The sequence below is a fragment of the Heterodontus francisci genome, chromosome 1 (genome assembly GCF_036365525.1).
Source record: "Heterodontus francisci isolate sHetFra1 chromosome 1, sHetFra1.hap1, whole genome shotgun sequence".
Taxonomy (NCBI): Eukaryota; Metazoa; Chordata; class Chondrichthyes; order Heterodontiformes; family Heterodontidae; genus Heterodontus; species Heterodontus francisci.
The window spans coordinates 163729336-163742636 of NC_090371.1; the positions used below are offsets into that span (position 1 = coordinate 163729336).

Below are 13301 nucleotides of genomic sequence, written 5' to 3' on the forward strand. Positions count from 1 at the left end.
GCTGGTTCTGCAATGCCTCAATTTTAAAATTCTCATCCTGGTTTTCCAATTCTTCCATGGTCTCACCTGTCTCGCATTACCACCCCCCCCCCCCCCCGCTCAAAAAGCCCTACAACCCTCAGATCTCTGCGCTCCTGCAATTCTTACCACTTGTGCATCCTCTATTTTTATCGTTCCACTGTTGGCGGTTGTGCATTGAGCTACCTAGATACCGGAGTTTGAAATTCCCTCCCTAAACCTTTCTGTCCCTATACAACACACTCTTCCTTTAGATGCCCCTAAAAACCTATCTCAAGTTTTCTACAATACAAAAAACTGGGATATGTTGAAGGCTGTGAAACCATGGAGTTAAGATAATGTTTGGAACTAAAAACCATATTTGAGTGCAAATAAAGCTGGAAAAAACATCAGTGTATGTATATAATATGGATTTCTATGGGGGATTGGAACTCCAAGACGCTGCCACTGCAATTATTTAGTTGGAAGTTCTGAGCTATGATCCAGACTAGCGATTTAGTACTGTACGAGGTATGACTTTGAGGTATGCTAGAAGTTTTGATGCACAGTTTACTGCAACAGTCTTTTTTCTAAGTCACGTTAAGGTTCACAAATATTATCAGTCACGTGTAACAAAATCAATGATTTAGTGGAAGTGGGTACAGCTACCACTAGATGGAGTCTGTGCTAGTGAAAGATGTTTTGATCATGGACATATTTTGCTGTAGCAAGGCATCTGCCATTAGGTCAATTTGCCACTGCACTGTTCAGTTCAAAGTGTTTTTGCCAACTAAGTTGCCGAAAGTGCAAGTTGATAACCGCAAAATGAAGGAAACGGGGCATCTTGAGACCTGAGCCAAAACAGCAACTTGTATTTATATAGCACTTTTAATGTAGTAAAATGTTCCAAGGCGATTCACAGGAGCATTCTATAATAAAATATGCCATAAAGCCACATAAGGATATATTGGGGCAGATGACCTAAAGCTTGGTTAAAGAGGTAGCTTTTAAGGACAATCTTAAAGGAGGACAGAGAGATGGAGAAGTTTAGTGAGTGAATTCCAGAACTTAGGCCCTTAGCGGCTGAAGGATTAAGATTGGGGATGTGCCAGAGGCCAGAATTGGAAGAGTGCAGCTATCTGAGTTGTAGGACTGGTAGAGGTTTCAGAGATAGGGAGCGATGAGGGCAAGAAGGGATTTGAAAACATGGGCGAGAACTTGAAACTAGGCACGTTGCTCAACCGGAAGTCAATGCAGGCCAATGAGCACAGGAGTGATGGGTGAACAGAACTTGGTGCAAATTAGGATACAAGCGGCCGAGTTCTAGATTAGCTTAAGTTTATAGAGATGGGAATTTGACCGGGAGTGTGTTGGAATAATCATGTCTGGAGGTAATAAAAGCTTGGATGAAGGTTTCAGCAGCAAATAAGCTGAGGCAAGGGTAGAGTAGGGTGATGCTATGGAAATGGAAGTAGACAGTCTTAGCGGTGGTGAGATATGGAGTAGGAAGCTCATTTTGGTCAAATATGACATCAAGGTTGTGAACAGTTGGGTTCTGCCTCAGACTGTTGCAAGGGAGAGGGATGGAGCCAGTGGCTAGTTTGTGGGGGCTGAAGAAAAATGCTTTGGTCTTCCCAATACGCAGTTGGATGAAATTTCTGTTCGTCCAGTACAAAGTGTTGGGCAAGCAGTCTGATAATTTTGAGACAGTGGAGGGGTCGAGAGTGGTGGTGTTGAGTTAGAGCTGGGTGTTGCCTGTGTACATGTGGAGGCAGGCATGTTTTCGAATGGTATTGCTGAAGGGCAGCATGTTGATGAGAAATAGGCAACTGTTATGATCAGGTGAGGAGAGGTTGAAAGGCTCCCCTCTTGTTACTCTCCTTGTTTGACCGCAACAGTGTTTATTTCTTTTAAGCAGTGGATATGCTTGCCAATTCAGTGTGTTTAACCATTTATGTGCTATGATCATAAAAGAAACAATCAGACAGTTTTTCTTGAGTTAAAACAAGAAAGAGGTTGGTTTATTGTATTAAAACTAAAATCCGAACTAAGTAAAATAATGAACTATGCTCTAACTTTCTCACACACACGCACGCAAATAAGTTAGAGTGAAGAAGATTAGATTGGTTGAATTAGAGTCTGGAACAATAAAAAATAATATGCAGTCTTTGGCGTCTGGTAATTCAGTTGTCTTCCGCTGAACTCGTGGTCCTGAATTTTTTGACTGGTAGAGGTAGTTCAGGGTTTTCTTGGAGACAGTGATGCAGATGGTTTTCTTCCCGGGGTCTCTGTCTGCAGCAATGATAGGTTTGGATGTTTTGCAGCCAGCAGGCAGGCTTCCAAACTTACAGGGTTCCCTTAGAGAGTGAGAGCGACAGACACCCACTTGGATCCTGCACTGGTCAAAAACAGGTGCTTGTCTGCTATAGCAAAAAGAAACCGAGTTTTCACACAGATGGAGAGACAGTCACATGATTGTCCAGTGTATTCTCTCTTTTGCATCTTAATTAGTTCAAGTCGAAGAATTACAACCTCTCCCTTGGGTCCCATTGTTTCAGTGTTTACCCTTTGATGTTCGTCTCCACCAGTGTTAATGTTCCAAGATGGCTTTGAATGTCTTGTTAATTGAGGTAAACAGCTCGTTTAAAATTTGCAAGCCATTGTCCTGGTGGGAGAGTAACTAGACATTCGCCTCCAAATTGATACCTTGGTATGTGAGATATTTCGATGCAAATTGCAGTGGCCATTTTAGCTGCTTTCTTTTTAAAGTTTAATTCAGGTCTCCAACCAATGGATTAAAAATCGTCTATCGGCAAAGCACGTGTTCATCACACGACCAAATGTGCATATCTTCAACCAATTGGATTGGAGGATTGAGAAATAAATTTCAGAAGGATTGAGCATTAGAGAGAGAAAGGAGGAGAAAGTAAAAGAAAGAAAGATTGGATTGAGAGAGAGAGAGAAAAAGAGATGAAGTTTTAAAAATCACAAATTTTACATTAAAATCTGCAAAAACAATTAATACCTGAAGGAATGAGATTCCATGCTTGTAGTTTCAGTGCCAGAGAGGTTGATGGGCAGTAATTAAAAATAATCAATAACAACTTGCCTTTGGTGTAGTAAAGGCACTTCACAAAGAGGTCAGTTTTAAGGCGCATATTCGAGGAAAAAAGTGGCAGAGGGGTTTAGGGATGGAATTCCAGAGGTTTGGGTCTTGGCAGCTGAAGGCAAGGCTGCCAGTGCTGGAGTGATTATAATTGGGAATGCGCTAGAGGCCAGAATTGGAGGAATGCAGATATTTCCTTGGGATGGAAGAGGTTGGAGGTTGGGAGGGGTGAGGTTTGAAAACAAGGATGAGAACTTCAAAATCGAGGCATTATTTAACCGGGAGTCAATGTAGGTCAGTGGAAAAGGGGCGATGGATGAATGGAACTTGGTGTGAATTAGGACACAGGATAGAAGATGGGAGGCTGGCCAAGGGTCTGTTAGAAAAGTCAAGTCTAGTGGGAGCAAAGTTATTGATGAGGTTTGCTGCAGCAGATGAGCTGAGGTGGGGTGGAGTTGGGTGATGTTAGAGGTGGAAATGGGCTGTCTTCATGATGGAGCAGATATGCGCTCAGAAATTTATCTCAGTCAAATATGACACCAAGGTTACATACGGTCTGGTTCGGTGGCTAGGGAGTGGAGCTTGTGGTGGGGATTGTAGACAATGGCTTTGATGTTGCCAATACTTAGTTGGAAGAAATTTTTGCTCCTCCAGTATTGGATGCTCGATGAGCAGTCTGACAATTTGGGGACAGTGGAGAGGTTGAGAGAGGTGTTGGTGAGGTAGAGCTGGATGTTGTCAGCGTGCATGTATAAACTGAATGTTTTTGGATGATGTTGCCGAGGGACAGCATGTTGATGAGAAATAGGAGGGGGCCTGGGGTAGATTCTTGGAGGATACCAGGGACAATGTTGCAGGAGTGGAAAAAGATGCCAGTGCAGGTGATTTTCTGCACGTTCATGTGAGTAAGAATGTCTTTCAAAAGGGTACTTACACTTGTAATGACCAGAATTGGCTTTTTGTGGTGAGTTTAGTTCATATCTACTACACAAATACACTAACTTCACAACATTCAATGCATGTCAGTGGTGAGGCAGCAAAATACCATTTTCATGAATTGGTGCATCTCAGAAAGCAGCTTTTAGACATTGACATTTAACCATTCACCACCTTAGCTGAGGTTTCTATGCCATTTACGTGTAAATATAGAAATTAACTTCACTGTTGTTTTGACAGGAAAATCTGGCTGAATATTTCTAAATTAAAAAACAATCCATAAAAGATAAGCTAAACAGCCCCTGAGAGGCTTACATGTATCTCACTTAATTAGTGTTGTAATTCATATACCCTATTGCTGTCCTAGTGTCTGTGTACTAAAAATTTACCAGCATTGTGCGCTGAATGCTTTTGGAATCATAATGCGCACATTAATCTTTTTCTATTCATTTTCTTCTGAAATTAATCCAAATTTGCACAAAGCTGGAGTTGTTCTGGACATATTGTCACTTTGTGTGAGTGCTATTAGATACAAAAATGTACTTATATTTATGTAATTAAGTAGCTCTCCTACTTAAATTCAGTGAAATCAATATTCCATAGATTTGATACATATGGAATAGTTTAGGGAGAATGTTCTTCCCCTCCCAAAAAATGGTTAACAACAATTTCACAAAGATTTATCAGGCCAGAGGTATGATTGATTCAGAGCTTTTGCACTGTTAATGATATATAGGAGTTACATAGAATGGTAATGAGCCTACCATATGGTACCTTGTCAAAGCCTTTTGAAAATCCAAGTTTATAGCATGTACTGCATTTCCCTTGTCTACTCTTTCCATTACATCTTCAAAGAATTCTATCAGGTTAGTTTAGCATGATTTATCCTTTTGGAATACATAATTGAATGTTACTTTCTGTCACTAAGTGCTCCATCACTTCTTTCAGTATAGATTCCTTTATCTTTTTCTATCACTGACATTAAGCTATCTGGTCTATAGTTTCCAGGTTTGTTAAATCTCCCATTTTGTATATAGGAGCATTATTAGCTATTTGGCAGGACTCTTGCCAGGCCTCTCGTACTATCTGCTCTCCTATGGAACTTCTGTATATATAAATTAAGGCTTCTGCTATCTCCTCCCTGGTTTCCTTGAATATGTATGGGTGCATATCATCCATATCTGGGTTTTAATCTTCTTTCAGTGTTGCTAGTTTGTCAATTATTTTCTTTCTATCCTTAATTGTTTTAAGCTCATCCTCTATTTAAGTGTTTATTTCATTATCTGCTTCAGTAAAAGCTTGAAAACTTGGATTTTGTAATTTCTCTTTGCGCCTGTTATTTTTTAAACTTCTCTTTTAAGTTTGTTCATAGTCCCTTTTGGCCTCTTTCTTAGAATTTAATTAGTCCTGTATGTCTTTCTTTTTTGGCTCAGTTTTTCCTTTAGTTCTTTATTTATCCATGGGGCCCCATAACTGGCTTGCTTGTTTTTGGTTTTTAATGGAATGCATTTCTCTTGAATGCTACTGGCTACCCTTTTAAAGCTTTTTCATTGTTTCTCTGTCTTTGCAAGATTTTCTCCCAGTTTGCCACTTTTAGTTCCATCCTAATTTCCTCATAATTTTCTCTTTTCTGATCTATTATATTTTTGGCTTACTTATGTGTATCCTAATTTTGAACTTTACTATGATGAGATCATTCCTACTAAAATGCTCTCTACTCTTACTTCTCCTATCCTGGTTTATTATCCATTACAAGATCCAACAATGATTCTTTCCTTGTTGGACTTGCATATTGAGTTCTGTAGACACAGTAAAAACTTGAGTTCCTTCTCTCCTTTCACTATTTCTTTCTGACAGTTTATTAGTGGGAATTTGAAATCTCTCATAATTGTTATTCTGTGCTTGCTATTGGTCTTGTAAATTTGCTTATGTGTTTCTTTCTCCAGTTCCCTTCTGCTGTTTGGTTATCTATAGTGTACCCCTAATAAGGTAATAGAGTCCATCTTCTCGTTTAAGTCAATCCATATGGATCTATCTTGCTCCGAGTTACATCCTTTTTTTTCCTACCACCATTATGATATCTTTAGTTAGTGCAGCTGCTCCACCTCCCCTCCTTTTTTTTCCCCTTGCCTTCCTATATGTGTTATCTGGCAATATTTAGTTGTCAAACCTGTTTATGTAGCCATGTTTCTGTCGTCCCTACTGTATCTGGATCCTCTTTCTCAAATCACCTCTGATTCGTCCATTTTGTTGTGAATACTGTTATGTATCAACAGTATAAATTGCTTTTATTTATTTTGTCTCTTTAGATATTTTACCTTTATTCTCTGACTTCATCTGATCTCTGGCCACTTGTGTTTTCTCTTCCTTTAGTTTTTTCTTTACACTATCTTCGTACTACTTTTATTGTTAGGTTTCTGTCATTTCTAGCAGTTCCCTTCCCCCATGTTATTAGTTTAAATTCTTATTTACAGCCCTCGTTATCCTATTAGCCAGGTCTTCGATCCCAGCCTGGTTGAGCTGCAGCCTATCCCAAAGGTAGAGCTCCTTCATGTCACAGCACTAATGCCCCTCTTTCCCACACCACTCCTTTAGCCACATTTCACTTTCCTAATCTTTTGGTCCCTGTGCCAATTTACATGTCGTAATCTCAACTCATGAGATCCTGCTCTTAACTCCTGATACTCACTTCGTAGGACGTCTTCCCTAACCTTTCCTATGTCACTGGTTCCGACATGGAGCACAACAACTGGATCCTCTCTCCATTTCCAGATTCTTTTTTGGTTGTTTGAGATTCCCCTTAGCCTGGCACCAGATAGGTAACAGATCCTTTGGGACTCATGATCCTGACTTCAAGGAATGTTGTCTGTCCCCCTAGTTGTAGAATCCCCCACTGTGCACCTCCACTTCTTGGACAGCCTCCTGCTTCGTGGTGCCTTGGTCAGCATTCTGGCTGTCCTTACCACAATCTTTTTCCTGATCTGTGCAGGTATTGGAGCAGTGTCTGTAGGACTTCCTTCAATACCTCTCCTACGTTCCCCTTATCCAGCTGAATTAACAGTCACGCACGTCACTTCCTGCACCTGTGCTTTTCTTTGGTGTGTGACTGTACTCTGGAGTAAATTATTCAGTAATTCCTCCACCTTTTTGTGTTGGAGTGACTCTAGCTCAAGATTCCAGCACAAAGACTCTGAACCATTGTGTCTCAAGGCAGAGATATTTCTTGCAGATGAAGGAATCTTATCTACAAACTCCCACATACTACAATCTTGAAACACTGCACTGCCATTTCTTTATCATAGAATTGTTCCAGCACAGAAGGAAGGCATTCAGCTCGTCGTGTCTGCGCTGGCTCCATGAAGGAGCAATTAACCGAGTGCCACTCCCCTGCCTTTTCCCCATAGCCCTGCACATTCTTCCTTTTCAGATAATCCAACTCTTTTTGAATGCCTTGATTGAACCTCTACTGCACTCTCAGGCAGTGCATTCCACATCCTAACCACTTCCTGCGTGAAAGTTTTTCCTTATGTTGCCATTGCTTCTTTTGCCAATTAACCTAAATCTGTGCCTTCTTGTTATCGATGCTTCCACATCGGGAACAGTTTTTCCCAATCTGCTCTGTCCAGACTCCTCATGATTTTAAATGCCTCTGTCAAATCTCCTCTCAGCCTTCTCTTCAAAGAAAACAATCCCAACTTCTCCAATCTATCCAATGTAACTGAAGTTTCTCATCCCTGGAACCATTCTCGTGAATCTGTTCTGCACTCTTTCTAATGCCTTCGCCTTTTTCCTAAAGTGTGGTGCCCAGAACTGGACACAGTACTCCACTTGAGGCTGCATCAGTGTTCTATATAAGTTTTACCATAACTTCCTTGCTTTTGTGCTCTTTGCCCCTATTAATAAAGCTGAGGATACTGTATGCTTTATTAACCACTCTCTCAACCTGTCCTGCCACCTTCAATCGCTTATGCATGGATACACCCAGGTAGGTCCCTCTGCTCCTGTACTCCCTTTAGAATTGCACCCTTTATTTTATATTGTCTCTCCGCATTCTTCCTGCCAAAATGAATCACTTCACACTTCTCTGCATTAAATTTCAACTGCCACTTGTCTGTCCATTCCACCCACCTAAGTCTAGGATCATAGCAAACAAGCAGGAGTAGGCCTTTCGGCGGATCGATCCTACTCCGCCACTCAGACAGATCATGGCTGATCATCTACCTCTACCCCATTTTCCCCCATATCCCTTGATGTCATTAGTGTCCAGAAATCTACAAATTTCTGTCTTGAACCCGCTCGATGATTGAGCTTCCACAGTCCTCTGGGGTAGAGAATTCCACAGATTCACCACCCTCTGAGTAAAGAAATTCCTCCTCATTTCAGTCATAAATGGCCTGCCCTTATTCTGAGTCAGCATTCCGAAGGGATCGTTCCCTCCGCGACACCCTGGTCCATCCTCCATTACCCGCAACACCTCGTCCCCTTCCCATGCAATTGCAGGAGGTGTAATGCCTTTTAATCCCTTTTACATTAGAACATTACAGCGCAGTACAGGCCCTTCGGCCCTCGATGTTGCGCCGACCTGTGAAACCATCTGACCTACACTATTCCATTTTCATCCATATGTCTATCCAATGACCACTTAAATGCCCTTAAAGTTGGCGAGTCTACTACTGTTGCAGGCAGGGCGTTCCACGCCCCTACTACTCTCTGAGTAAAGAAACTACCTCTAACATCTGTCCTATATCTATCACCTCAACTTAAAGCTATGTCCCCTCGTGTTTGCCATCACCATCCGAGGAAAAAGACTCTCACTATCCACCCTATCTAACCCTCTGATTATCTTATATGTCTCTATTAAATCACCTCTCCTCCTCCTCTCCAACGAAAACAACCTCAAGTCCCTCAGCCTTTCCTCATAAGACCTTCCCTCCATACCAGGCAACATCCTAGTAAATCTCCTCTGCACCCTTTCCAAAGCTTCCACATCCTTCCTATAATGCGGTGACCAGAACTGCACGCAATACTCCAGGTGCGGTCTCACCAGAGTTTTGTACAGCTGCAGCATGACCTCGTGGCTCCGAAACTCGATCCCCCTACTAATAAAAGCTAACACACCATATGCCTTCTTAACAGCCCTATTAACCTGGGTAGCAACTTTCAGGGATTTATGTACCTGGACACCAAGAGGATACCTCCTCTCTCCTCACCATCCAAGGCCCCAAACACCCCTTTCAGGTGAAGCAGCGATTTACTTGTACTACTTTCAGTTTAATATACTGTATTCGTTGCTCACAATGCAGTCTGCTCTACACTGGGGAGACCAAACGCAGATTGGGTGACTGCTTTGCTGAACACCTCTGCTCAGTCTGCAAGCATGACCCCGAGCTTCCGGTTGCTTGCCATTTCAGCACACCATCCTACTCTCATGCCCACATTTGTCTTTGGCTTGCTGCAGTGTTCCGGTGAACATCAACGCAAGCTCGAGGAACAGCACGTGATCTTTCTAATTTGGTGCTCTACAGCCTTCCGGACTGAACATTGAGTTCAATAATTTCGGACCATGATTGGCCCTTTTTATTATTTCATTCTATTTTGTTTTATCATTTTTTTTACCATGTGCCTGCCTTAAACTATGATTTTCATGTTTGTGCTTTTGGCTAGGGCTGTTTATTATTCTGTCCTTAACACTCCCTCTGCGCTAATGCTTTGTCTTTCACCACACCATTCGTGCACACTCTTTGCCTTCGCCCCATGACTTCCTTGTTAGTTAATCTCTTCGGCTCTCTGTCCTATCACATACCTTTCCTTATGTTCTCTTCCCACCCCCCGCTTTACTTGCTTAAAACCTATTATTAAAATCTATTCTAACCTTTGCCAGTTCTGATCAAAGGTCATAGACCTGAAACGTTAACTCTGCTTCTCTCTCTCTCTCTCTCTCTCTCTCTCTCTCTCTCTCTCTCTCTCTCCCCTCCCTCTCCCTCTCTCTCTCTCCACAGATGCTGCCTGACCTGCTGAGTATTTTCAGCACTTTGTTTTTATCCCACTACAAGCCTTCCTTCAGTCCAAAAACATTCTTTAACCAGTACTCTCTGTTTCCTGTCACTCAGCCAATTTTGTATCCATGTTGCTACTGTCCGTATTCCCTGAGCTATAACTTTGCTCACAAGTCTGTTGTGCAGCACTTCTATCAAATTCCTTTTGGAAGTCCATGTGCACCACATCAACAGCATTACCTCATCAAAAAAGCTCCAAGTTGGTTAAATGTGATTTGCCCTTAAATCCATGCTGGATTTTATTTTTATTTATTAATACGTTTGTTTATTTGTTGGTTATCTCATTTATTTCTTGAACTAATTGGTCACTTGAGCTCTAGATTTGTTAAATAAGTGGATTTAGCTTGATACATTAATAATTAATTACTTAACAGTCATCCGTAACTGGTTTTCCTTTTAACTTGTACTTACTTACACTAATCCTACGTCAAGCTTAACTCTAAGCATACAAAGGGATATTTACTTAGCTTACCTTCATTTCCTCTGGCTCAATCACTTCTCTCTGTGTGTTGATAATGTCACTTTTTTATTTTCTCCTGTGTGACTGTTTACTGGTGCCCCTTGGTTTAAACCACATGGCACCTCTTTACCCTCTCTGCGCCAAATTCCCACTCCTTCAAAATTCCTGTTGCCACTCTGTTTAGTAGCAACTCCATTTATTAGATTCTCCCAGCTGTTTCCTCACAGCTCGTGTATGGAAAAGTATTGTTTATTTTGTCTAGTTTATGATAAACATTTAGAATTGTTCATTTTCTTTCACCTTTTAGAAGTGATGTGACTATGATTTAACCCCTTCCTAATGTAATGCATTTGCTCTAGATATCCCCAAGCAGCACCTTTTGCTATTGCAGTGCAATCTTACAAGCTGGTTTTGTTCAAAACTTTATCCCAAAATTTGACATTTGAACTTTTTGATCTATTTTAACATTTGTCTTGTGGCTATCAAAGTCTGTCTTACTCTTGCTCCAAATTAAAAATTTATATGTATGCAAAGTAGTAAATTGTTTTTCTTCTTGTTTTTAGCCTGCTTACCAGAACTTAAGACAGCGAGTGGATAACTTTGTGTCCAACCATCTTGCAAGTCACACGTGGAGCCCTCATCTCAACAAGAATCAGCTAAGGAATAGTCTTAGACAGATGGTCCTACAGTAGGTTTCAGAAAGCAGCAAAAAAAAATTTCAATATTTAAGAATAGTTACTATGTAAGATTTTGATTTATTTTAAAAAAAATTCTGTTAGCCTGTTTTTTTTTTGAAAATGTTGCAATTAGGAACATGCTGATAATTTGTTGAAGCACTTCAAGAAAAATCCAACAGAAAAAAAATCAATTTTAAGTGTGATTTTAGTGTTGGGCAGACCAGCTTCAAGATATGGCAATATTTTTTCCTGACACAAAATATAGCTTTTTTATGAGGTGATTATAGCTTTGTTTCTTTGGGGCATTTATTTTTAGAATGCATTTTACTTCCTGATTCAATTTTCATATTTTTGCATGATAAACAATTGTGCTTGTGTTGTACTTTTAATGTAATAAAATGTCTCAAGCTGTTTCGAATAGAGTAATAGTACCTCAGGATCTTGAGCACATAAAATAGGCTGACTTGTCAATACCATACAGCAGAACTGTTGCATTGTTAAAGGTGCTGTCTTTCAGGTGAACTGTTAAACTGAAGCCTATCTGCATAATAGACCATATGCACTATTAGGGTATGCAAAATTCTGCTGCACATTTCCTCCCAGCCAAATTCTACTTGCCCATGATACATCTTCAGTGATGTACATTTAACAGAATGTCCCCAACACATTAAACTTCAATTTGTTGTTGACATCTTTAAATCCGGTCATGGCCTTGCACCACTGTATCTCTGCAATATTCTCCATGGCTACATTTCCATGAGCACTTACACTAACTTTTGCCCTTTCTGCAGTCCCCTCTCTCTCCTTTTTACTTCTAGGTGACAGAGCTTTCGGCAACCTGGGTGCTATGCTCTGCGATTCCCTCCCTAAACCTCTTGCTTCTCCACCTCTCATCCTTATAAAATCAACACATTTGGTTATGTATTCTAATCTCTACCTTCCTATGCCCTATCTGTAAAAGTACCATGGGGCGTAATGTGAAAGGCATTGTAGAGTGCCTTTTGACGTAATATTGCTGCGATTTGCGTGTATTTAAAATTTCACACTGCAACCCTAGAACTATAATAACACATAACAAATCAAATTTATGTATAGAAAGCTATGTCCTGCATTGCTATGACATGTGTGATTAATGAGGACAAATGATATTTTTATTTCATTTAGAAATGTTTGAAAAATAATCAATTTATTAAAAATAAAAATGTCGAGACAGTGGGCATTAGTCTAAGACAATATATTGTTACGATCAGGTGAGAAATGTGTCCGGGGCCTTTTGCTGTCTTTACCTAGTTTTATTGTAACAGGGTTTTATTTTTTAAACACTGCATTTTGAGCTCCACCCCCCCCCTCCCCCCCACTTTTGTGATTCCTTGTTCACAACTTTCCAATTATAAGGCAAAGAAACCAACACACCAGGTTTTCTCAGGTTTAAAGGAGAAAAGTGAAGTTTATTAAAACTTAAACTCTAATACGGTTCACGCCTATGGATATATGACATGCCCATGCTAGCATGCACACGCGATATACACATGCAGATAGGGACAGAAAAGAGAAGAGAAAAATATAGTAGAGAGGGGTTTGAGGCAATATCAGAAGAATTTCTTGTTTACTGTGCTTCGAGCTCACTTGATTGTAGGTAGTCTTGCTGTGCGTTGGGGCCCAGTGTTCCTTTTAAGCCTTGTTCACGTAGGAGACTTTTCTCTCTCTCAGGTTCGCGTGTTTTCACAAGATTCAGTTCCGTGGGAAAGAGATGGAGGCAGGCAGGACAGGAGAGGAGGTCATTCTTGTTTCAGTTCTAGGAGCATGCAGCTTTCTGATTTCAAATTCCGTTTTTCCAGTTTAAAATTCCCCTAATTGGCCAACAGGTGGTCGCGTGACCAACTGGTTTGACCAGGTCTTTTCTGTGTATTGGGGCAGGGACTGGTTCCTTTGTTTCAACGCTGTCTGGTACTATGCAAATATCTTTCCAGTCAGGGGCTTGCAATTTTAAGTTTTAATGTTCATGTGGCGAAATAATGTGTGCCTCAGTCTTGGCAGGTGGGGGGTTTGCCTGACAGTATAAATGTTGG

At 40.7% G+C, this 13301-nt stretch overlaps 1 protein-coding gene across 1 annotated transcript in view; it reads left to right on the forward strand.

Moving 5' to 3' along the window:
• The window catches only part of bod1l1 (biorientation of chromosomes in cell division 1-like 1), a 102400-nt gene that overhangs the window by 10236 nt on the left and 78863 nt on the right, over positions 1-13301 (forward strand). Inside the window, exon 2 of the mRNA XM_068037978.1 lies at positions 11119-11243. Coding sequence (XP_067894079.1) covers positions 11119-11243 — 125 coding nt within the window. The remainder of the gene's footprint in view (positions 1-11118; positions 11244-13301) is intronic.